The sequence below is a fragment of the Copadichromis virginalis genome, linkage group LG10, assembly GCF_057382275.1.
Source record: "Copadichromis virginalis isolate Kocher_CV1m ecotype Utaka linkage group LG10, C_Virginalis_male_GT1.1, whole genome shotgun sequence".
Classification (NCBI taxonomy): Eukaryota; Metazoa; Chordata; class Actinopteri; order Cichliformes; family Cichlidae; genus Copadichromis; species Copadichromis virginalis.
The window spans coordinates 8,736,312-8,758,250 of record NC_140627.1 but is presented as its reverse complement, the minus strand read 5'-3'; the positions used below and the strand labels follow the sequence as shown (position 1 = coordinate 8,758,250).

The 21,939-nt window shown below is 42.5% G+C and overlaps 1 protein-coding gene across 5 annotated transcripts in view; it reads right to left on the bottom strand.

The window, feature by feature from the left end:
* Positions 1–4,664: 4,664 nt before the first annotated feature.
* Positions 4,665–21,939, bottom strand: part of mtmr4 (myotubularin related protein 4) — a 42,926-nt gene continuing 25,651 nt past the window's right edge. For 3 of the 5 annotated variants that reach the window (XM_085469648.1, XM_085469649.1, XM_085469647.1), the window contains 16 exons: positions 18,702–18,818; positions 17,681–17,710; positions 17,044–17,126; positions 16,105–16,464; positions 14,621–14,734; positions 14,334–14,524; positions 13,014–13,142; positions 12,158–12,269; positions 11,537–11,732; positions 11,210–11,395; positions 10,796–10,966; positions 9,589–9,743; positions 8,023–9,436; positions 7,773–7,883; positions 7,563–7,651; positions 4,665–6,376 (listed from right to left, as the gene is read on the bottom strand). In XM_085469648.1, the coding sequence (XP_085325774.1) occupies positions 6,199–6,376; positions 7,563–7,651; positions 7,773–7,883; positions 8,023–9,436; positions 9,589–9,743; positions 10,796–10,966; positions 11,210–11,395; positions 11,537–11,732; positions 12,158–12,269; positions 13,014–13,142; positions 14,334–14,524; positions 14,621–14,734; positions 16,105–16,464; positions 17,044–17,126; positions 17,681–17,710; positions 18,702–18,818 (3,636 nt within the window). In that variant the 3' untranslated portion in view covers positions 4,665–6,198. The remainder of the gene's footprint in view (positions 6,377–7,562; positions 7,652–7,772; positions 7,884–8,022; positions 9,437–9,588; positions 9,744–10,795; positions 10,967–11,209; positions 11,396–11,536; positions 11,733–12,157; positions 12,270–13,013; positions 13,143–14,333; positions 14,525–14,620; positions 14,735–16,104; positions 16,465–17,043; positions 17,127–17,680; positions 17,711–18,701; positions 18,819–21,939) is intronic. The other 2 variants (XM_085469650.1, XM_085469652.1) reach the window with 2 other exon arrangements.

Below are 21,939 nucleotides of genomic sequence, written 5' to 3'. Positions count from 1 at the left end.
TAAAGCTATTTTTCTCACACATGCGGGCTGTTTTCTGCTCAGATCATTGTTTCGCATTCATTAAGGACTACACAGCAATGTATGCAAGAAATATGATGTGCATGCACACCCATGCATGGGTTATAAAATATCATATCTCCCAGGCTAATTTACTTTGAAAATGTGTGTGAGGAATAACACAACAGGACACTTTATCCTACAGAATTAATCTCACCCCAGACCAAAGACTGCACGTGCCCCGTTCAACCTCTGCCTGACCTCCACTCATTGCCAATAAAAGGAGCTCCTATACACAGAGGCACAGCTGAGGTGTGAGCTCACTGCTGTCTCCAACAGTGGCCAGTCTGTGTAAACTCTATAAATAGTGTGGAGCCCTGATCTACTTTGCAGGAGCTGCTACCTGGTACACGGATGAAAGCTGGATCAAAATAAAAACACACTGAACACACAAATCATGTGAAGAGCAACACTGGGGTTAGTCAGGAGGTCGTGAGTGGAGAAGTGCGACCTTCTTGGACCATGCAGTGGACATGTAAGATGGTGGGAACCCAGCAAAACCACACACCAACAGAAAGCAGAAAAGAAGCAGAATGGAAACACATTTTAATCATTACACTGCAATAGTTGTTGAAAGCTTGGAAGGATCTTCAGTAAATACATTTCTCTGTGCACTGCTGGGGCAGAAGCTCATGGACCCTACCCAGGCTTAAAAGCAGAGCAATGTCTTGCATGCAGTTCAATGCGCATAACAGCTGAAGGGATGCTCTTCTGAAGGAAACACAGGGATGGAGAAGAGTAAATGTTTGAAAGAGGCGGAGGGGAAAAAAAGACGTGGTTTATGAAACCACTATCAGCCCATTACAATGCAGCCCTGACACATTTACCAGTACAGATTAGTATCTACTCAACTTGGTGCACGTGACCCTAACCATTCACTTCATGGCTGGGAGGGTAAGTAACTCACTTGTAACTTTATAGACTGAGAAGTTAATAAGCTCACAAAAGCTTCGAAACTTGGGCGTGCCCAGCAGCCATCAAACCTCAACAGGTTTGTTGGATGAAAGGTGAAACGTCTCTAAGAAACCCAGCTGCTGTCATTTCTACTCTCAGAGATACCAAGAATATGTGCTTCATTCATGGGCGCTGGTCACTAAAATTGAAATGGATTCCTCTCAGAGTATTTCTAAACATATGAAATTAAAAAATGTTTTACGAAAACTTGCAACAATGTTAAACAGCAAACAGAAGAGAGGTATGGAGAACATTCATCCTCTTAAAATTTGTTAACACAAACAAGGCAGAATGGATTTTTACAGGGGGAAGAAGAAACAACATCAGGCAGAACAAAGATAAAAAGTTGGGAACAAAATAACTGATGAGGGTTTAAAATGCATTTTCTATGAAATTTCATGACGCTTGCCGGGTTCTTCCTTTGGAGGGATTTTGCTTGGAAAATAAATGTACACTAAAAACTATTTCTAATAATGGTAAGAGCTTAAATTCTCAATGATGGAGAAACTATAGGAAAAACAGACCAAAGTGCCTACATAAATTTTACAGAAGAGGTGTTTTAAAAATCTGTATTTAAAGGAGGGACATACTGACATTTATTTATTTATTCAGAATTTTAAGAATAACAGCTTTAAAGCAAATAACACAAATAACAAATAACACCTAAAGGTAATGAAACTGAGAAATATGACACAACAAGTACAATGTATAGAAGGGAATCGCCCGCAAAATCTATGGAAGATCTAGTTGAGACAAATAGACAGTTAAAATTGACCTTTAATGTGCCTTTTTTGATTTCTTTTTCTTTCTTCTCTAACAGCCTGTTGAATGCCAAAGCATCAAAATCTGAGTTAAGTCTGGACTCTTTGCTTGTTTGTTTGGATGTGGACTTGCTGCTGTGTTTCATTTCTTGCTGGATAACTTAAAGGCACTTGAGCTTCAGGGCATGAGCTGATGGCCGGACATTCTCCTTCAGGATTTTCTGATATAGCGCAGAATTCATGGTTCCATCAATTACAGCAGGCTATTGTACTTTCTACCACCACATTTTCTCTGTAAAGTAGGTTCAGCATGACATGTTTGACTATATTATTCAAAACTGTGTGATTATTGGTATGAATAAAAGCTTGAACATGTTAAAGTGGAAACTTCAATACATTTGTTCTTGGTGCAGTTCACAACAGTTAGTTCAAAGTTTTGTGAGGAAAAAAGCCCAAATTTCTTTTCTGCTTTCTCACAGAATAGATTGAGCTGTCAACTTAATTTACATTCACTAAGTTGGACCCTAGAATAACCTGAGCCTGCATTATTCATCATGCTGAGCAGGTACACTGAAGGACATTGCCAAGAGTCCCTGCTAAAAAGCGTCAAAGAACCTGAATTGATGTTTCTTAGAAACGTTGACACCAGCAGCTCATCTGAAAACAGTGCTTTGGTATGGTGTATGAAGGACCTGCTTCATACACATCTTTGTGGTGTGAAGACACAAAACATAATAAGTAGCAAACAATGAAGCCTGCTTCTACAAAAGAAATGACTGTTTCATGTGATAAAGATGAATTTTAGTAACTCTTGAAAGTGGGGAAAGTGAGTAAATCTTTAACAGTGAAATTGTGCAATGAGCCTCTCTCTTAATTGGGTCAAAGTTGCTGCTGAAAACAGACACAACTCTGTTTTTCGCGGAGAAAAAACGCCATCTAGTGGACAAATGCAAAAAAGCGCTTTCAGCACTGAAAGAAGATCCATTCAAATCCATTAATCTTCTTTACTTCGAAAGCTTTTGCTGAATGACACCCTCCAAAGTGTGCATTATATTTCTTGTTATCATTATTAGTAGTATACTCCTTTAGATTTTTTAAGGCCACCACTACTTTTATTAATTCACTTATTCAGTTTTTCAAATAAAAAAAAAAAAAAAAGTATTGCAACCTGAAACTGGCTTTTTCCTGTAGATTCAGCTAAAGAAATGGGAACTAACAGGAATGTGTTTTTGCAACAGGCCATCAGTATCAAAGCACTCAACGGTGCTATATGAAATAAGTTCTTTGCCAAGTTGGGTATTTTGTGTTGACAGAACACTGATTCATCCTTTAAGGCCTTTTTAGTGTGTGAATGATTCCTGGGTTAGTGCTAATTGGCTTAAACAAACAAACATTTCTCTGGAAATGTTCAGGTACCGATGATCAGGACTGGACTAAAAATAAGTGACAAAACAGCCCATGTCCAGAGAAAACCTCTGGAAGACCTTCAGAAAGACTGAAGAACTATTCAACAACAGCAGTTTAAACATTATAAAAAAGTCTGGCTGCTAATATAAAGAAACAAAATGTAAAGAAAAGAGTGGTGGATCAAAACTTTGTGTGGTGTCCTTGTGGCAGCAGAGATACATCAGTGATACATAACCATTGTTTGGTAACCTTTTCGCCACAGCTTCAAAAGATAAGATAAGATAAGATAAGATAACCTTTATTAGTCCCACACGTGGGAAATTTGTTTTGTCACAGCAGGAAGTGGACAGTGCAAAAGTTATGAGGCAAAAATTAGAATACAATAAGAATAAATACAGTACACAACTGTACAGAATAGAATAAAATACTATATACAGTAGAATAAAATAAAATAAATATACAATAAGATAAAAATAGAATACAAATACAAATACTATATACAACTGAGTAAAAATACAACGATGACAGAAAGGATTATTGCACTTAGTATTATTGCATATGTATGGATGTGTCCATTTTTCAGCCAATCACAGAGCAAGCCTTCCTGATCAGTCTGGTGTCACCAACTCCAGTGACACTCCCCAAGCAGATCACAAAAAAGTACACTCTGCTCACCAAAACAGACACTCTGTGATAGGCCCCCTGGGAGCACATGCCTTTTTGACTGATCTTGATAGGACTCATTTCATAGTATAACTTAGTAGTTATACTATGAAATGAGTCCTATCAAGATCAGCCCTACTACCATCTCGAATTCAAGGTCAAATTCCGTGCAATGAGGACATCAGAGACAGGCCACGGAGTTCCCAGCCTCCTCCTTATTGTTAAATCATGACCTCTGAGCTTAACTGAGGAAAGTGAGGACTGCAGTATCTTTAGATGTTTAGAGGTTCTTTTGTGACCTCCTGGATGAGTCGTTGATGTGTTCTTGGAGTAATTTTGGTAGGCCGCCTACTCCTTGGTAGGTTCACCACTGTTCCAAGTTTTCTCCACTTGTGAATAATGGCTCACTGGAGTCTCAAAGGCTTAAAAAGTATAACTCTTTCCAGAGCGACAGATGTCAGTGACTTTGTTTCTGTGGCAGTAGTCTTTAGATCATACCATGATGTGCTGCTTTTTGAGCTCTTCACTTTGTCAGACAGGTCCCATTAAAAAAAACAACAACAACAAAAGCAAACAAACTGCATTTTGTATTTACTCAGGTCATCTTTATTTAATATTAAAATTGCAAAAAAACAAAAAACAAAAAAAAACCCAAACCCAAAAAAAAAAAAAAAAAAAAAAAAAAAAAAAAGCAAAAAAGAAAAGAAATCAAGAAGGGGGCAAATAATTTTTCACAACACTATAGAGGTGATTTAAATACTTATAGACAAAAGAAAATGAGATGCATACTGTAAAAGAAAAAACAAAATACAGGAAACCAGATCCATGATATAATCCTTTATTTTAACCCATGGGATTTCATTTTTACAGTGCATTTCTTTACAACAATAAATCATTAAGTGACAGGTTTTAGCCACCACTACGGATCAGATAACTATGTATGTTACATTTCTGAGCTCCTCAAAGATTTCAGCTTCATAAACACCGTGCAAAAGATTCCAAATATTAGACGATGATAACTACAAAGGTAACGAATCCAGCGATATCTGATTATCCACTGACATTGTTAGCCTCTTGTTATCAAACTCTCAGTTAATCTTTAGTCGTTTCAGTGTTATTAAGCAGCTAGCTATCTGTACCATTAAACATACAGAGAGGTGGCCGATTAGAAACCTGCTGCCATCCATAACAAAGAAATATCCTTTGAAAAGAAAAGAAAAAAAGAGAGAGAGAGACAAAACAAAATATGGCACCATTGTCTCAACAACCAGTAGACAAACATTTTTAAGGGGACTGTTGCCAAACTACCCTTAAAAACAAAAAACTAAGAGCTCTGTTCAGTCCTCAGCATGTGGAGGAGTCAGTCAGATGGACATAGAGCTTTATGTGGACACCAAGCCATTCGACTAGAGGAACATCAGCACAACCCTTCAGTCACATCTTCCAAGCACCTTCAAATGACTCATCTGAAGAAGACTTCACAGAAACCTGCTGCCTCCCACCCTCATTCTGTCCCCGCAAAACCACATCAGTGTGCGCCACACATCCCTCAGAGCGTTGCACCGCGACTATACCAGAGAAAAGCATAGATAAAACACACAACCACATCGACTGTGCACATACAGAACACACTGCAGCAAAGAACATGTACACGACCTACCAAATGCACGTTAACATAAACCCAGTCCAGTTATCCATCACATGTTACATTCAGGCTCCGAGAGGACAAAAAAAAAACAACAACAGCAAAAAAGATGCAATGGCAAAGTAAACAGCAGATTTCTCCCTTTTGCTCAAGTTTGGTCACAAGTGCCCTCCATTACATGACAGCTAGTAGTGCACAAAATAAGAATACAAAATTAGACTTTTAAATACTGTAGCAGCATTTCTTTTCTTTTAAAGTTGAAAGCCTCCAGTAGTACAGGTACAGGCTTTGGAGTCCCCCGACACGTGGAAGGGTGAGCGATTGTCCTCTGAACTGCGAGACGGTGTCCGTCAGGAGGGTGCAGGTGTTTGGTACTAAAAGGTGTGTGGACAGGTTGGAGATGTGTCTCAGGCGGGGGCACCACTAGAGGACTGAGCCGTGTGGAGGCAGCAGGACGCTGCGGCGCTTAGGCCTAAAAATGTCTTTGACCAACCCCCTCCTCCACCTGCTAGCATGCCTTAGCAATCCCTTCTATTACAGTCTATACGTACATCTCCGTTTTTAAAGCCCAGCGTCCCAAAGAGTAACAACTGCTCCTCATTCCCGCCCCTGCAGCCAAACTACAGCTGATTGGCGGTAAAAACAGCGCACAGCTCATCAGTCCCATACGAGCAGGACAAAGCCGAGGCGACAATGCTTCAGAGGTTTCTCTCAGCTGGAGGCTGTAGCGATGGCCTTCTTAAGCTGCTGGCTACGGATCTCGCGGGTGCGGGACTCGAGGAGCAGGTCGTGGCAGGTGTTGCACACCAACACGGGGTCGTAAAGCTGCTGGTCTGGGATGGGAAGCTTCAGGTGACAACAGTCTTTACAGAACACATTACCACAGTTCCTGAAAATGGAGAACACATGTAACGTTATTAATAGGACAAATAATATTTGATGTGAAGGTTTCTAAGACATTTTAGATACCAAACGTATAAGATTTCAAAATAAAAGATCCTCAGGACCCAGAGAGGGCAAAAATGAAAAGGCTAAATGCAGATTATGGATTGATGAGCAGCACAAACAGCTTTCCGCTTCTTCCTGAAGCACATTTAAAGGTCTTTTCACACATGGCAACTTTACTGCATTCCATCCGTCTCTATTGCATTTGGGAACGGAAACACAAGTCATTGTTTACATACATTATAAATCAGCTGATTCTATTTATTACATGTTGGAAAACTTACTGTGTTTAAGTTACATAAAAAATGGATCTAACAGTTGAACACATGCCCTGCTCAGAGTGCTGCTCTGCCTGTGAATATGAATTTTCCCCCCTGCCTAAAATGTCTCAGTGGAGCATATAATTAATTCCCCAGTGAGTCAAGAGCCTTTGATGCTGAAACCAAAGCTTGGAAAATGCACAGCAAATTGTCTTTTAAAGGCATGCTGCTGCTTTGGCAGAGTCACTGTGCAACTAAAGAGTGCAGAGAGAAACAGGGCATACAAAATATACAAACACAGCCAGCTTTTAAAAGGAAACACTCAGATCTCTTAGGCAAGTGCTAATCGTGAATCAGCTTCACTTCAAATGCGAAAAAATATTAAGGCTTAAATGTTAAAAAGAATTTGCACAGCATTTGGAAAATGTACTTATTCTTTCTTGTTCAGAGTGAGACGATGAGACTAATCTTGTACTTGATGTTAACCAGCAGCTGGTCAGATTAGCTTAGCACAAAGACTGAAAACCGGCTGAACAGTTTGTCTGGTTTTATTCAAACAGCAACCAAATTTGCCTTCAAAACTGCGCCAGAATAAAAGGAATAGCTGAGCACATAATTGCCCAGTAACACAGCAACAAGATGCTTTCACACTGCTGACAGCTAGCAAAGCTAGCATTAGTTAACCTGAGCTAACAGGCTTATGGCTGAAGCTTCACATTTACTTTCTTAATCTGAGCAAATACGTAAACACAAATATTTCCACACTAATATTAATCTAGTCTAATCTTGGCATTTATCTATTTTTTCCTCCAAGTTTGAGCACTTGTTGGAAAAATTAACAACAAAAAAGAAACACAATGAAGTCTCTACCTGCAGTGGTGACGTCTCTTGGCTATCCAGAACTCACAGTCACAGTTGAAACAATGGGAGGCCATGTGGTCGGGCACCCACCTCGTAACCTACACACAGAGATAGGTATCAGAAAAGTGTGAGACATAGCTCTGCTCCTGGACATGCAAGTGAGAAGTGAGTGGGAACAAGAAAGGAAGCGTGAAGACAGAAGCTCTGTAGGACACTCACCTCAGTGTCCCTGGGCTCCACTCGATCCCAGCTGCCCTCAGACAGACGGTCCTCGCTGTGGGTAGACAGAGAATCTTCCTCATTGCTGTTGTCTGACTCACGCAGACATGTCTAAGGAGAGAACAGAATGAGATCAGAGGATGGATACAAATAAGAACTCTTCTGAAAATAATTGAGAGTAAATACTCTGAAGACAAAGAGAAATGCTTTTAGCTCTTTCAGTAAAGTCTGTGCTTAAAAAGTCACTCACAATGTCATCCTCGTACTCGACGTATGGCTCTGAGGGAGGGGTGCCATACTGTTGACTCTCTAGCCTCATCTGCAGCTGTCGCACCTGCTGTCGCAGCACCTCAACCTCCTGCTTGTAACCCGCCTCGATCTGACGCAATCTCTGCTGCACGGCATCCATCGGCACAGGCAGCCCATCGTCATCCAGGTAAGCCAGGGCCTGGGGAGGTGGTGGCGAGCTGGAAGCTGAGGGTGAGGAATAAGAGGCTGGCAGGAGCTGATGGGCTGCCAGTGAGTAGCTGGTGAGGGCAGCAGGCCCACACAGTCCAGTGTAGCCTGCACTCCTGGTAGGCCATCCAATCTGCAGCGCACTGCTCGGACAACAGAGCGCCTCCCTGCGGCAGCACTGCGAGCCATTGGCAATGGCAAAGCCCTGGGCGCGGAGGAATTTACTGGCAAGCCGGCGGCTCTGGTGGATGTTGGGGTGCTGGCCGCGGCTGGCACCAGAGGCAGACTGGACCAGACCCTGGACACTCTCCCAGTGGGAGCTGAGCAAGCACAGGTCCGAGAGCTGGCTCTGGGAGATCAGAGGGCGAGCAGTGACCTGGATGCAGTCTACAGGAGCTGCCGCTAACACGCGCTCTCTTCCACTCGCCCCATTTGTCCTCGTGTCCTCCTCCTCCTTCTGGGGTTGAGCTTGTGGCTGAAACTCAGGCTGCTCCTCATCATTCAAAGTATTCTGCGTAAATTCCTGGGTCACTGCGGAGGGCGAGTTGGGGGGATGATCATTCTCACCTGTAAGAGTCTCAGTGGAGTCCCCCATGGGAAGGAGTGGTGTTAGCTGCTTTACAGCCAGCAGGCTCTTTGACTGACTATCAATTTGTCCTTGAAATACAGAGGTTGGTGTGTTGGCTGCAGGTTGAGTGCTTTTGCAGGGCAGAGGTAAGCAGGGCTCTGATTTATGAGTGGGAGATGGTATACTCTCAGCAGTCCTACAAGGGCTCTCAGCCTCCATTGGAGCTTGTTGGAGTGGAGTATCTGTGATCTGATGCAAAGCTTGCATGAGGGCAGGAGTGGAAAAGGCAGTGTGAGCAAGTGTGACATCCTCACTGAGGGGGACAGGTGAGAGGGGCAGGGAAGGCAGGGGCTGCGTAGTGAAACAGGGTCCATCCACAGCCTCTTCAGCACCCACTACACCTGGGACAGCTTCTGGAGTCGGATGCACAGATTGTCCCTCTCCACTGTCCACCGCAGTGTCAGGTATGAGCTCGTTGGAGCCTTCTACAGCGGGTTCTTCCACAGCAGGTGAGGGCTCCAGTGCAGAGCGACCCTCCTGGCAGTGCTTGTTGAGATTGGGGTCGCTCGACGTTCGTGTCAGGGGCATCCCATTCTCAAAAGCTGACAGAAGGTCATCCATGGAGCGGGTCTTAGGAAGTCTGTAAATCACCAGTACATACAGATCTTATTTTTTAATGTGTATAAAATGCAGTAATACAGTTCTCCATTTTGAACTCTAGAGGGCAGTCTGACTGTTTGCCATAACATTACTAGTCAGACTGCGGCAATAGTATTGTTCAGACAAACAGACCTGTCCAGGGAACGGGAGGTAAGCTCATCTCCTGTGATGGAGGGCGGGAGGTAGAGATCCACAGAATCATCCACAGCAGTGCAGGGGGAGGAGGTGGGCAGGTAGACTGCTGTCCACAACTGTAGTGCCCGAGTATGGCAGACTGGCTGCAGCACCTGGCAGACAAATGCACCGGGAGGATAAGTACATAGTAATGGCGTCTAAGATCCAAACTCTTTGAACGTGCATCAGAAAGGATGGCAGGGAAAGTAGGATAGATTTAATCTTTAATCATACTGAAGTTCAAAATTGGAGTCACATTATCCATTAATCAAAACACTTATTGTGCTCACTGAGATCGTGACTGAAGATTATGATCATTACTATGATCAACTGTTTCCTTCAGCAAGTCCCCTCACTGAACACTTTCTGAAAAGCACAGTGGCTTTAAAAGGAAACACTCAGGAAGCAACTTCCAGCTGCAACTATACTAAACTACAGGGTGGGCCATTTATATGGATACACCGTAATAAAATGGGAATGGTTGGTGATATTAAAGTCCTGTTTGTGGCACATTAGTATATGTGAGGGGGCAAACTCCTCAAGATGGGTGGTGACCATGGTGGCCATTTAGAAGTCAGCCATCTTGGATACAACTTTTGTTTTTTCAATAGGAAGAGGGCCATGTGACACAAACTTATTGGTAATGTCACAAGAAAAACAATGGTGTGCTTGGTTTCAACGTAACTTTATTCTTTCATGAGTTATTTACAAGTTTCTGACCACTTATAAAATGTGTTCAATGCGCTGCCCATTGTGTTGGATTGTCAATGCAACCCTCTTCTCCCACTCTTCACACACTGATAGCAACACCGCAGGAGAAATGCCAGCACAGGAATCCAGTATCCGTAGTTTCAGGTGCTGCACATCTCGTATCTTCACACCATGGACAATTGCCTTCAGATGACCCCAAAGATAAAAGTCTAAGGGGGTCAGATCGGGAGACCTTGGGGGCCATTCAACTGGCCCACGACAACCAATCCACTTTCCAGGAAACTGTTCATCTAAATGGCCACCATGGTCACCACCCATCTTGAGGAGTTTGCCCCCTCACATATACTAATGTGCCACAAATAGGACTTTAATATCACCAACCATTCCCATTTTATTACGGTGTATCCATATAAATGGCCCACCCTGTACAAAAGCTGTGAAAACCGGCAGGTACCATGTCATGAGAAGGGATGTAGAGGAAGTTCTGGAAGTTCTTGTTTGCTGTGCGAAGCAGAGACCACACAGAGCAGGTGCGTTTGTAGATATTCTTTGCCTCCCTTTCACGAGCGTTGTTGCACAGAAACGTGCCGTAAAGACACGAGTATGTGTGCTGCACCAACTTGACCTGGACATGTGAAGAAGATGCATCAAGTCAGGCCTTTAATTACAGCACTGATTAACTTTAACTCTCATTGTCGGTGTGTGTGAGACAGCTGACTGATGTGAAACATGACCATGTGACCCAAGACTTTATTCATTAGGCCAAATGTATGGTTTCATGTAATCCTGGCCACTTTTTGAAGTTTAAAGAACATGTAGAGATTAATGCGTAAGACAGACTAGTATAGAGTGCTGTCCAACCACCCACCAGGAAGGCCTCGTTGAACTCAAACAGGCAGGGGAACTGTTTGAGCAGCTGGTGAACACAATCCAGCCACTGCAGGAAGACGGGACACTGCTCGCTCACATCGTCTGAGTTCTCCTGGTGGCCACAGCGGTCCCCAAACTTATGACCAAAGTCCAGCCATTCCGTCTCTACGAGCACCTGGAAACCCTGTGGATAGCACAGAAGTCAGTACCAAAAGCAACAAGAGAATCCAGCAAAATAAGTGCTTACCATATCTATGAGAATATGCCTGCATGTCATTTAAAAATCAAATACATTAGATTAATACTGAACTGTGCAGATGCTCACCTCTAATGTCCTGTAGTAGGGGTCCAGCAGGACCTTGGCGAGGGCTACAATCTGAGGCGTGCGGTCCCACCCGTCTGAGCAGTGTACCAGGACAGGACGACCGTCCCGCTCGACTGCTGAACATACCAGAGTGGCAGCCTTCAGCATGACCGACAGGTGCTGCAGCCAACGGGTGCTCTCCAGTGCTGAAAGCCAGCTGGAAACACGAGAGGGGGTTGATTAGGCAACAACTAACCTATATGGAATATGTCATAACTGAGGTAATCTGATACAGCAGGATACAGCATAGATTGGGTTATTTGGGTTAGCTATGACAGAGCAGGGAGGCACCTCTCTGGAGGCCTTTCTGCTTCACTTCACACATTCGATGTAAAATACACACAGCTGACGTATTGAAAACGCATGTAAACATGGGAACAAATGGACAGCCATAACACACATGTGCTGTTGGTTGACGTGTACAGACAGACAGCTGGCAAGCCCAGCAGGAACAGGACTGTGTTCCTGTGCCTGTGTGGTGTTGCCTTACTGTGTGGTGAACCCACTAAAACAGAGAAGGTGGAGGGAGGTGCAAATGAGGCCAGAGCCGCTCAGAGAGAAAGGTCACATAGATCAACTTACTTTCCTGGATCGGGGATCTGACTGCAGACAGCCCTGAGAGCCTGGAAACTGTTCCGGATAGCATGGATGTTGGCCATTCCCATGAACATGACCTCACAGCTGGGGTAGTACTCTGAATACAAACAAACAACAATTTGCTTTCAGTGCAACATTCATAGTCATCTAACAGTGACTGTGTGTAGTCACTGGTAGCAATAACATTGTCCATTTAGTCAAACTGGACTGCACTAAATGTGTTAGCAAGTCACTGTAGAGAGAGGGGATTGTTTCCAGAATGGAAAAACAGCACTTTGTTAAACAGATGTGTGATCAAAAACTACACGAAGAACATTTTAAACTTGCTCTGTAAAGGATGATTTCTATAAGACAGGTCTAACAACATGAGCACTGACAAGAATTAAAGTGTGTGCAAAAGCTACAAATCACAACCAATATCCTCTAAACTGCCATCATAGCAGAGCCTATCTGAAAGCCATTAGTTTTAAATATTCAAGCTGATCAAGGAAAAAGTTGAATTATGATATAATTACCCATATACTTGTCCAGCTGGCTTTAGTATTATTCAAATTGTTTCTGATTGTTACATAAGTAATTAAAAAATAATTAAGCTCCATAGAGCTGAGAGGAATTATAAAGTTGGATATTAAAATTATGTTAAGTCACCACAAGCAGGCAATTTTAGAGTACTGAGTAAAAACACTGTTTTACTTCTCACCGAGTTTCCTGTCTGCTTGACTCAGTAGAATCAGACGCCAAATGATACACACACACTCCAGATAAGGTTCACAGATGACAATGTTTCTAGTTTAATTTGACTTTTTGAAGATGGTGCAAAATGTTTTGGGATTATGCCAACCTTCACATTCGCAGCCTCCGCCCTTAGCTCGGTTAGCCACTGCAGCAGTGTATGAGCGAGCATCCAGAATCAGCAGCTTCTGTGTCACAGTGTTGTCATTGCAGCTGGAGCCGCCCGTCAGAGATGAGTCTGGGGAAAGAGAAGATTCTGATCATTATGAGCAGACAGTGTAATGCGAATCGACCTGCCAGGGAAAGGAAGAAAGAGAAAGTGTGAAAGGAGGAGGACGGTGTCAAGAAGGGAAGGGAACATGATTAAGAGAAACTGACTCTATTTGTAACCTACTGAAAATCAATATCTCCTCATGATGAACACCACTGTGTTACCTGGTAAGTCAAGAAGCCTCCTTCCCACAGCTTCTGCAGAGAAAGACGACTGGAACTGAAATACTTCTCTCTGCACCCTTCTCTAATTGTGTTAAAAGCTCTTTTATCACTTTCTGTAATTTGACATATCTGTGTGTTCCTTATAAGTTAATATGGAGGGGGGAAAAGGAAAGCAAAACCACTGAAAAAGATACAAAGAGTTGTTTTTCTGAACTGTGAAAGCTGTGCTGACAGCTGTCCTACTTTCTGTAACTCACAATAATTACAATGCAGCAACACTGATGCATGTACTTTCTGTTAAAAAGGAGAACATCAGCAATGGAAAAAAACAAAAACAAAACACATTCCCAGCCCTGTGAATGCTTGCAAAGCTCTGAAAACACCAGAGTCCCAGCTATTAGAGGCTGTTTACAACCTGGAAATTTAGTGATCTCCTCTCAAAGTTCAAAGTGCTGATTAAAAAGAAGCTAATTAAATTTATGGTGTGCACAATAAAAGCGATTCATGTTAATCAGCTACCTTTATACTTTAAATTGGTGATGATGTATTTATGTATTTGCAGGTATTATTGAAAATGCAGTTACATTACAATTTATTATGTGTTGGTTCTCTTGGAAGTAAAAGTTGATAATTAAACAACAGATAAATGCATCTCTTTCTCTCTGGTCAAAGTTTGTGAAAGAAGTCTAGAGTTAGAGAGTGTTTGGCCAGGTTTGCACAGCGTGATCTGCTGTTATGTGTCTGGATGACTGCAGAGAGAGAGAGTCTGTTTCAGACACTCACTACTGGAAGCACTCTGTTTGGTATAGGTGTGTGGGCTGCCTGAGTAGACTGCAATATGATGCGATCACTAGCTGTGACTTTAAGAAAACGAGTGAATTTAGACCCTGGATGGTTTAATTTGACAAACAGGGTCATCGTGTAATGCAGAGATGTGCAAATGGATGAGGAGTGCAAGTATGGACGTGCAAAGAAAATCAAACAGCAAGATTACCAAAATCACCATCGGAAGAGTCAGTAGCTTCCCCGCGTTGTCGATTTGTTTGTGCACCCTTGGTTCCGCTGTCCATCTGACAGGCCTTAGCGATGGACGTAACTAGATACTCATCATCTGTGTTCCTCCAGCCCCACCAGCTAATCTCAGGCTGGCTACAGCGGGCGATCACTGCCCCGTTCTTCTGGTGCCTGGAAACGAAGGTTACAGAGTTAATTAACCTAAAATGATGGATTTTCTTCAGCTTGCACCCATATAAGCTGGAGAAAACATGCACACAAAGTTACCTGTAGACCACCACTGGGATCCTCTTCCAGGATCTAAAAGAAGCCACACTCTCCAGCTCCTTGTCAGTGATCCAGATTGGAATCAGAAGCTTCTGTGGGTAGCTGGAGCACAGCCTACAGGATGAACAGGTAGTTAGAGGTTCTAAAGCATAGGTGTCAAACTCTGGCCCGCGGGCCACATTTGGCCTGCAGCCAAATTACATTTGGCCCACGAAGCCATACCAAATTACTATTAGAGCTGGCTTACTGGTATTATACAGCTAATATATACCGGTATATATTGTTTAGTATTAAGCTTTGCTTGTTCCATATTCAGTTTTTCAGCAAAACTTGTTTGAGTCCATAAGAAAAGATTCATTCTTATATCTGGAGGAAGATTTTTTTTTCAATAAATATTAATGTTAGCCCGCGACTTTGTTCCAGTTTTGAATTTTGGCCCACTGTGTATTTGAGTTTGACACCCCTGTTCTAAAGGAAGTTTTAAAACAGTTTATAATGCTGCATTATCTTTTGATGAGGAAAACCAAGATGAAACTGGCTGCAAAAGGACATTCCCTAAAATGTTCTGGTTTTCAGGGTCACTGCAGCATCAATATCTCAGCTAGACCAGAAAACAAATCAGAAACCTCCATCTGTCTCTGCTTTCTCCTCTTTCTCTCCCAGGATACTTTCTTCAAATTATATTCACTTGCTCAGAGTCTAATAGCAGGAGGGAGAGAGACTGTGTGTGTGTGTGTGTGTGTGTGTGTGTGTGTGTGTGTGTGTGTGTGTGTGTGTGTGTGTGTATAAAATACAGTGCTGAGTCATGGGCCTCAGCAGGCTGTGACTTGTTTAATTAGCCAGTTGTCCTATGTGTGTGTGTGTGTGTGTCTGTCTCAGTGGGGTGTGTTCTCCTGGGCCCTCCAAACAGACTGACCTTTTTTTTTGTAGCATTTATTTACCCAGACTGCAAAGGAGACCCCGATGTACAGGTGCACACACTCATACACCCATTCAGTCTATTGTTTCTACTTAGGTGACTGCCTTAATACAGTTTATCTTAGGCTGAACTACCCAACCTGGTAGCCTCAGCGCGCTGTTTGTTTCAATGACAGGGAAAATTGCAGCTTTAAAGACATCCTAGATTAGCCATTAGCTTGTCTTGTTTAAAGTGTACCTATTGGACATCCATTAATCAATTAAGACTTCTAGTCACAGTGGATGATGATGAAAACATCAAAGTCATATATCTAAAAGATGTGGAATTTGCTTCTAGGTGTTGCCTTTCACTTTGAGGTACCCTTTTCTTCCCTCCCATCCCTGGTGACACTCTCATTCTGAAAAACCTTGGATCTCATCAAAAAGTAACTAACTCTAAAATTCTGCCATTCACCGTCAACTATCCAATCATTACTCTTTATCATGACACCATTCTATACTACTAAAACTAGATGCAGTCATCAGGATATACCTGCTGTGCACATGGTTAAGCATCAGTGACATACTTGTAGTTGCAGTTGATATCAGACACTCTCCAGATGTTTTGAGTATCGAAGCCCATCCTCTTGACCTCCATTTCCATTCTCTGACGTACATGATCACCTACAAACACACATAGAACATGGTGCGAGGGTATAAATGAAAAATGCCCTCTCAAACATTTACTTGTTCTAAAACTGTGAACGAATGTGTGTGAACCTGGGCGACAAAGATGAAGGTGCTGATCTTCATCATCAGCGCTGCCTCCTAGACACCACGCGTGATAGGCCAGGGCGAACAGGTCCTCCAGCCGTGATGGGTGTGCTATGGCCCGGTTCAGACGTTTGACCCACTCCTGGCACTGCTTGAACGTTGCAAAGTGGCATCTGTGGAGATTAGAAAGATTAGTGAGATCCAACAAACCCTTCATGCACTGGGGACTAGGAGAAAAACAAAACAAATCAGCTGTTCTGTGATTTTCCAGCCTTTAAACCAGAGTAGTAATGTGGTTGCTTAATAATGTGGAACCAAAATGCTGCTGGGCACATCTGCTACCGAGTATGCGACAGTTCCACTGGTTTTAAACTGTTCATGAACACAAAGATGAGAATTTACCAACACCCTTTATTACCTTTGAAACCTTAGTTTCAAAAAAGTATTACCTACATATTATTTTACATTTCCTATCTAAGGTGGGTGAATGACAGTGCGTCACAAGTTGTAGTCATTGATGATTTTAGTCACAAGTACAGTTCTGCAAAAACACATAATTTGACTTTTTCTCCATGTCAAGTCCTTTTACATTATTGCTTAATTTGATCTCAAGTAAGTCAAACTGAACTCCAAATTCGGTCAGTCTGTTGTTATGTGTACAATTTCCTAAATGAACCCATAGTATTACTAATTCAAATGTGTATCAGAGTACTGTGCTGTAAGAGAGTGTAAGAGTGAGGGGCTCTTCTTACCTGACAACTTTAGAGTCTTTGCAAATGATGTGCAACTGGAACATATCTCTGCTCTCTACACTTTCTATCAGCCTGAGAGGCACCTGCAGAGGGAGACAGAGAGCACGTGCATTTAGCCTGATGGTCCACTGTGTGAGCAGACAGCACACTGGCAGAGAAATTACCACCCTCTGGTCTAGTACAGACTGTATCCAGGTTAGACACACTAAGTAAACCTTTAACCTGACTGCAGAGGAACAAAAGGCCACACTGGTGTTCCAACTTTGCCTCTAGAACTGTTATGATACCATGTGACAGCTACAAACCTGCCGTCCCTTATGCTTTTCAAGCAGGTAAGTGGTACTTTAGAGTACGATGTTAATGAACCCCCGACGAGGTTTAAAAAATCCCTTATGGACAAACCTTTGAGCATAAGGACTATGTATGCGCACTTTTTTACAAATAATGGCCAGTTTAATTCAAGAGAAAGAGTGCTGGCGACACAGTCATTTCACAAAATGATTAATCCATCTACCACTCTGCTGAATGTAAATTACAGTTTGGCCTCAGTGCATCCCAATCATGTAAAGTGAAGAGGAGCTTAATGACAGCTGTCTAGACTATGGCAGAGGGTGATGTTTTATCATATGGTACTCACAGATATGTCATTGTCCACACCTGGGTAGGTCTAAAACACAGTGACACCATGGAGCACAGACAAGGAGAGAAGGAGGGAGGGAAGAAATAAGACAGGAGGAAATGGAAAAAAACAAAACAACAAACTATTAAACCCAAAAAGGAGGCATTGGGAAATGAAGAGTTAAAAGGAAAGTAAACACCAAAGAGGCTGCGAGATGAAAAGACAACCGAGCACATCACGCTGTGCACTATTTGTAGCACATGGCCAAGTCAAATGGAAATCATGACGAGAAAGACAAACACAGGTGGGAGTAAAGGGCAAGAAAACAGCTTAAAAGTAAGAGGCTGTAAAGAGTTGTGAAGGGGAGGTGTGGGTGAAAGGTTGTTTGCTGGCATTCATACAGTTCATGTGTGCTTCTGGGGTCAAGGCAGGAGTCTGTCTAAGTAGGAAATCAGTTTGATAAGGACTGTTAGTCTGTGACATTTGAACTTTGTGTGGTAATCTCACTCTCCTCTGCTTAAAGTTAAGGTGAGGACGTGCCTCGGTGATTGGCCCTCGCCACCTCCTTCGTTTTTAAAACTGTCATCTTTTCCAGAAGCTGAATCCTTCTGGAAAAGATGACATGGATTTGGGAAGAAGGATTTTCATTGCCAGTGAATGCAAACAACCAGCCTATTTGTATTTGAGCAAGGCCTGACGTCAGCAGGAGCGAGCTGGTGGAGAGCACTGCCAGTCTGGATGTCACATTAAACCTTTGTGGTTTCAGGATTAGAGGGTCTAGTGCTCCTGTGATTTCACCTTGGTACAAACAACTACATGCCAAGTAAGCTAAAAGTGCTCAATGGGTACCCCATTGAAAGTTTATTTGCCTTGTTGCCACAGTTATTTCTTAATGAAAACTTATATGGGGGAAGGGAAAAAGTCTAATTGCATCCAAACTAAACATCCTTCCCTCTCCTCTGCTGGTGGCATAGGGCTCTGGCAGAAGTGACAGTTCTGTGATTCTTTGTTAGGTTTGTTGTCAGAGACATGCACTCACATTGATGACTGAGTCCTTGAACTTGATGTGAAGTCTGTAGTTAGAAATGGCAATGATGGCTTCATCAGCACGGCCAAGATATTCCACACCTTCCCCCTGAAGAACTGGGAACGGCACCTGCAAAGACCCAAAAACAATGGAACTGTTTAAGTCTCATGTGCATGAAACATTACACCAGCACGCATTTAACAGCTTTATTCAATCTACTGGAAGTCTAATCCTGACAGAACATATTATGTTAATGCTGCGTCCTCAGTTTTGGTGCAACTCATTCTAAATATTGATTGTGGGAATGCCATTTTTGGACAATGACAAATTAAATTTAACTTGGTCAAAAAAAGAAAAAAAGAAATCTCAGAGCAAAACAGCAAGATATGTGACATGATCTGTTAAGCTCCTTGTCATACTTTTAGAGGTACTTAAACTCAAATATCATATTGGCACGGCATTTCATTTTTATAAGCAATACCCAGCATAGCTGACAGCTTGTGATCATCCTGTCAGAGTAATATTGAAGATAAAAGAAAAAGAGGGACATGAGAAAAAGCGTGCATGTGTAGCTGTCCAATTAGGGCATATGAGTTTTACAGAAGAGCCTTTGTTAGCACAGAGGGGCTTGTTGGTAGGAGGGAGACTGTCTGCTCCGGTGTAGAGGGAGAGGGATCCCAAACTGTCCATTAACATTCCATGGCCATTTGATTAGTCGCAGCCAAGCCCTGGCTTCAGCCGCAACGAGACCCCTACATTAAGGTAATTGCTTCCCAACAGAGGTTAACAGAACATTTTTCATTTCATTCTGAGGCAGGGTATTATCTTAAAAGTCGACAGAGTGGAAGAGACACATGGTTGCACGTGCCAACTCCCAAAACATCTTTTCATTTATCTAAAACCGGAAGCTTTTAATCAGTTTCAGACCAGCTGCTCTTGTTGTTATTCTGTTTACTTTACTGCTTTTTCAATATAATTAAAAAAAGATGCACTGAAACAAAAGATCTTGAATAAATGGTGTTGACCAGGAGCACAAGTGTTAGATTATAAAATAACTTTGTGAAACACTCTCGGCTTTGTGATGAACTGGGGGACTGTGTTAGACCCATTCCGTCTTGACTAAAACACACTTTTTTTCCTTAGTTGTCACTTGGATGCGATTGGCACGAGCACAGTTATTGTGCTATGGCTGCTTCAAACTAATGAAAAGTGCGACACCGGTCTTGTTGTTGAGTTGCTAAGTAGTGAGGAAAGTGTTGCTTAGAGACAACATTACCTCATTCTGTATTAGCATGCACTGCTGAGTCATGCTGAAGAGGACCCACTAGTGCATGTTAAAAAAAGACAACATGCAGCAGAGCAAATGCAAGGCTATAGCAGGCCCACTTGAAACAGCTAACACTGCTGAAAGAAGAGCTCCACAGCACAAAAAGCTAAATGTGACCGATATTCCCATCACTCCATCCAGTCCAACAGACTATTTACTCTCATGCCAAATTGCATAAAACTCTAAAATAAAGCAGGACTATTATGTAGAAATCCCATCGAGTGGTAAGAGGTCAAAAGATGTTGATGATGGCTGATCCATAAAAATGTTTGTTTGTTGTTTTTTTTAAAAAAAAAAAAGCCCTGCTATTTATCACTGCACCTGCTGCTCATCAATAACTGAAAACTTCCACATGAATCAAGACAGGAAGCATGACGAGGGGGAAAAAAAAGTGTAGCTTAAACTGGGAAATGGAGCACATAGTACTCTGCGCTCAGACATCAGCAGAGCCAAATATAGGCAGCAGCAGCCCCCTCCTTCTCGGCACAATAGAGCGGGACTTTGAAATATCTTTGGGATTAAAATATTTCAGTTTTTCAACTGTCCTCCTGTCCTTGAAAGTGACAGGAGGACAAATGGCGCTGACACCTAGGTTAAGCTTAAAAACCATGTAGCTACTGACTGAGGAAAAGGACCGAGGATACTGTTTTACAATATATAAAAGGAAAACGCCACAAAAGCAAAGGAAAGGTATATGATTTCATTAAATACTGGCTCAGTGGCAGTAGAAATAAACAAATTCAGGTAGAGAGTGTACACATTTATCTGCTGTGGAAAAGACTTGAAGTGTGTTGCTAGAAGTGCCATAGTTAACATGCTGTACAGACTGCAAGCTGCATTAAACAAGCTGTGCTCCAAAAGTAGGTGCATGAGTCACTGGCAGCAAGCAAGTGCAGCATAAGATACTGTGTCACGTTTCCTCTACGAAGCCTTCAGCAGCATAAATATGACGAGAGAGAGGGGGAGGGAGGGTGAGTAGAAAGCCCCATTTAAAGAGGAAAAAAAAGAAAACACTGACTTGTGAGTCGTGACTTCCGGTTTAAGCAGCCTGCCTGTTAGGACATGCACGTGAGCAAATGTACGCGCAACTGAAAGCATGCTCCATGACTTGCACGCACGCAGGAGGGAAGGCAGTAGGGTAATAAATACAGTGGGGTGGGGAAATGCCTGCAATTTGTCCGCAGTAAGAGACATCAGCTGTCAGTGAAACCATCATGGGAGAGCCTACACATGCACAAAAAGTCACACAAAAGCACAGATACAATGTGTGACTCCATGTGTGAATGCAAGGGGAAGGGAAGCAAGCGTAAGAGTGCAGAAACAGAAAGATTCTGCCATAAGAATTCAGCAGATTAAAAGACGCTCTCATAAACTTTGCTAGCAGACTACGATACAGCCATGCTTCCTTTGCACACTGCTCAGTTGGAAAAAATATACAAAATACCTTTGACACAGAGCCCTTTAAAGCATAGCACTTTAATAATAAAACATTTGAACAGGTTGATACTCCCTGCAGTTCAAGTGGCTTCAATTGAAAGCCACAAAAAAGAAACAACAGATAGTGACCCCAGGCCCCTCCTCCCTCCATTTTTCCTTTGTCCAGTGCTCCAGACACATGATGCTAAGCTCCATTAACCAGCAGACAGCCACAGAGCGCCAGCTTAACACCAGAGGGTCAAGCGCAAGTTAGCCATCACAGTTCTGCTACTTGTATCCTCACTTGGAACAGACTTTGAAATCCTTCTCACTTAAACTGACCTAAATGTTTCTGAACCTTTTTATCCTCTGCAGCGGCTTCTAATATATTTATGTAAAACATTTTTGGAACAGCTTGGGGTAGTCTATTCTGCAGTATGGCTCACATATACAAACCTCTCAAGTAAAATTTCTACTGTATTGAGAAGTTGATCTTCAACAGGCCAA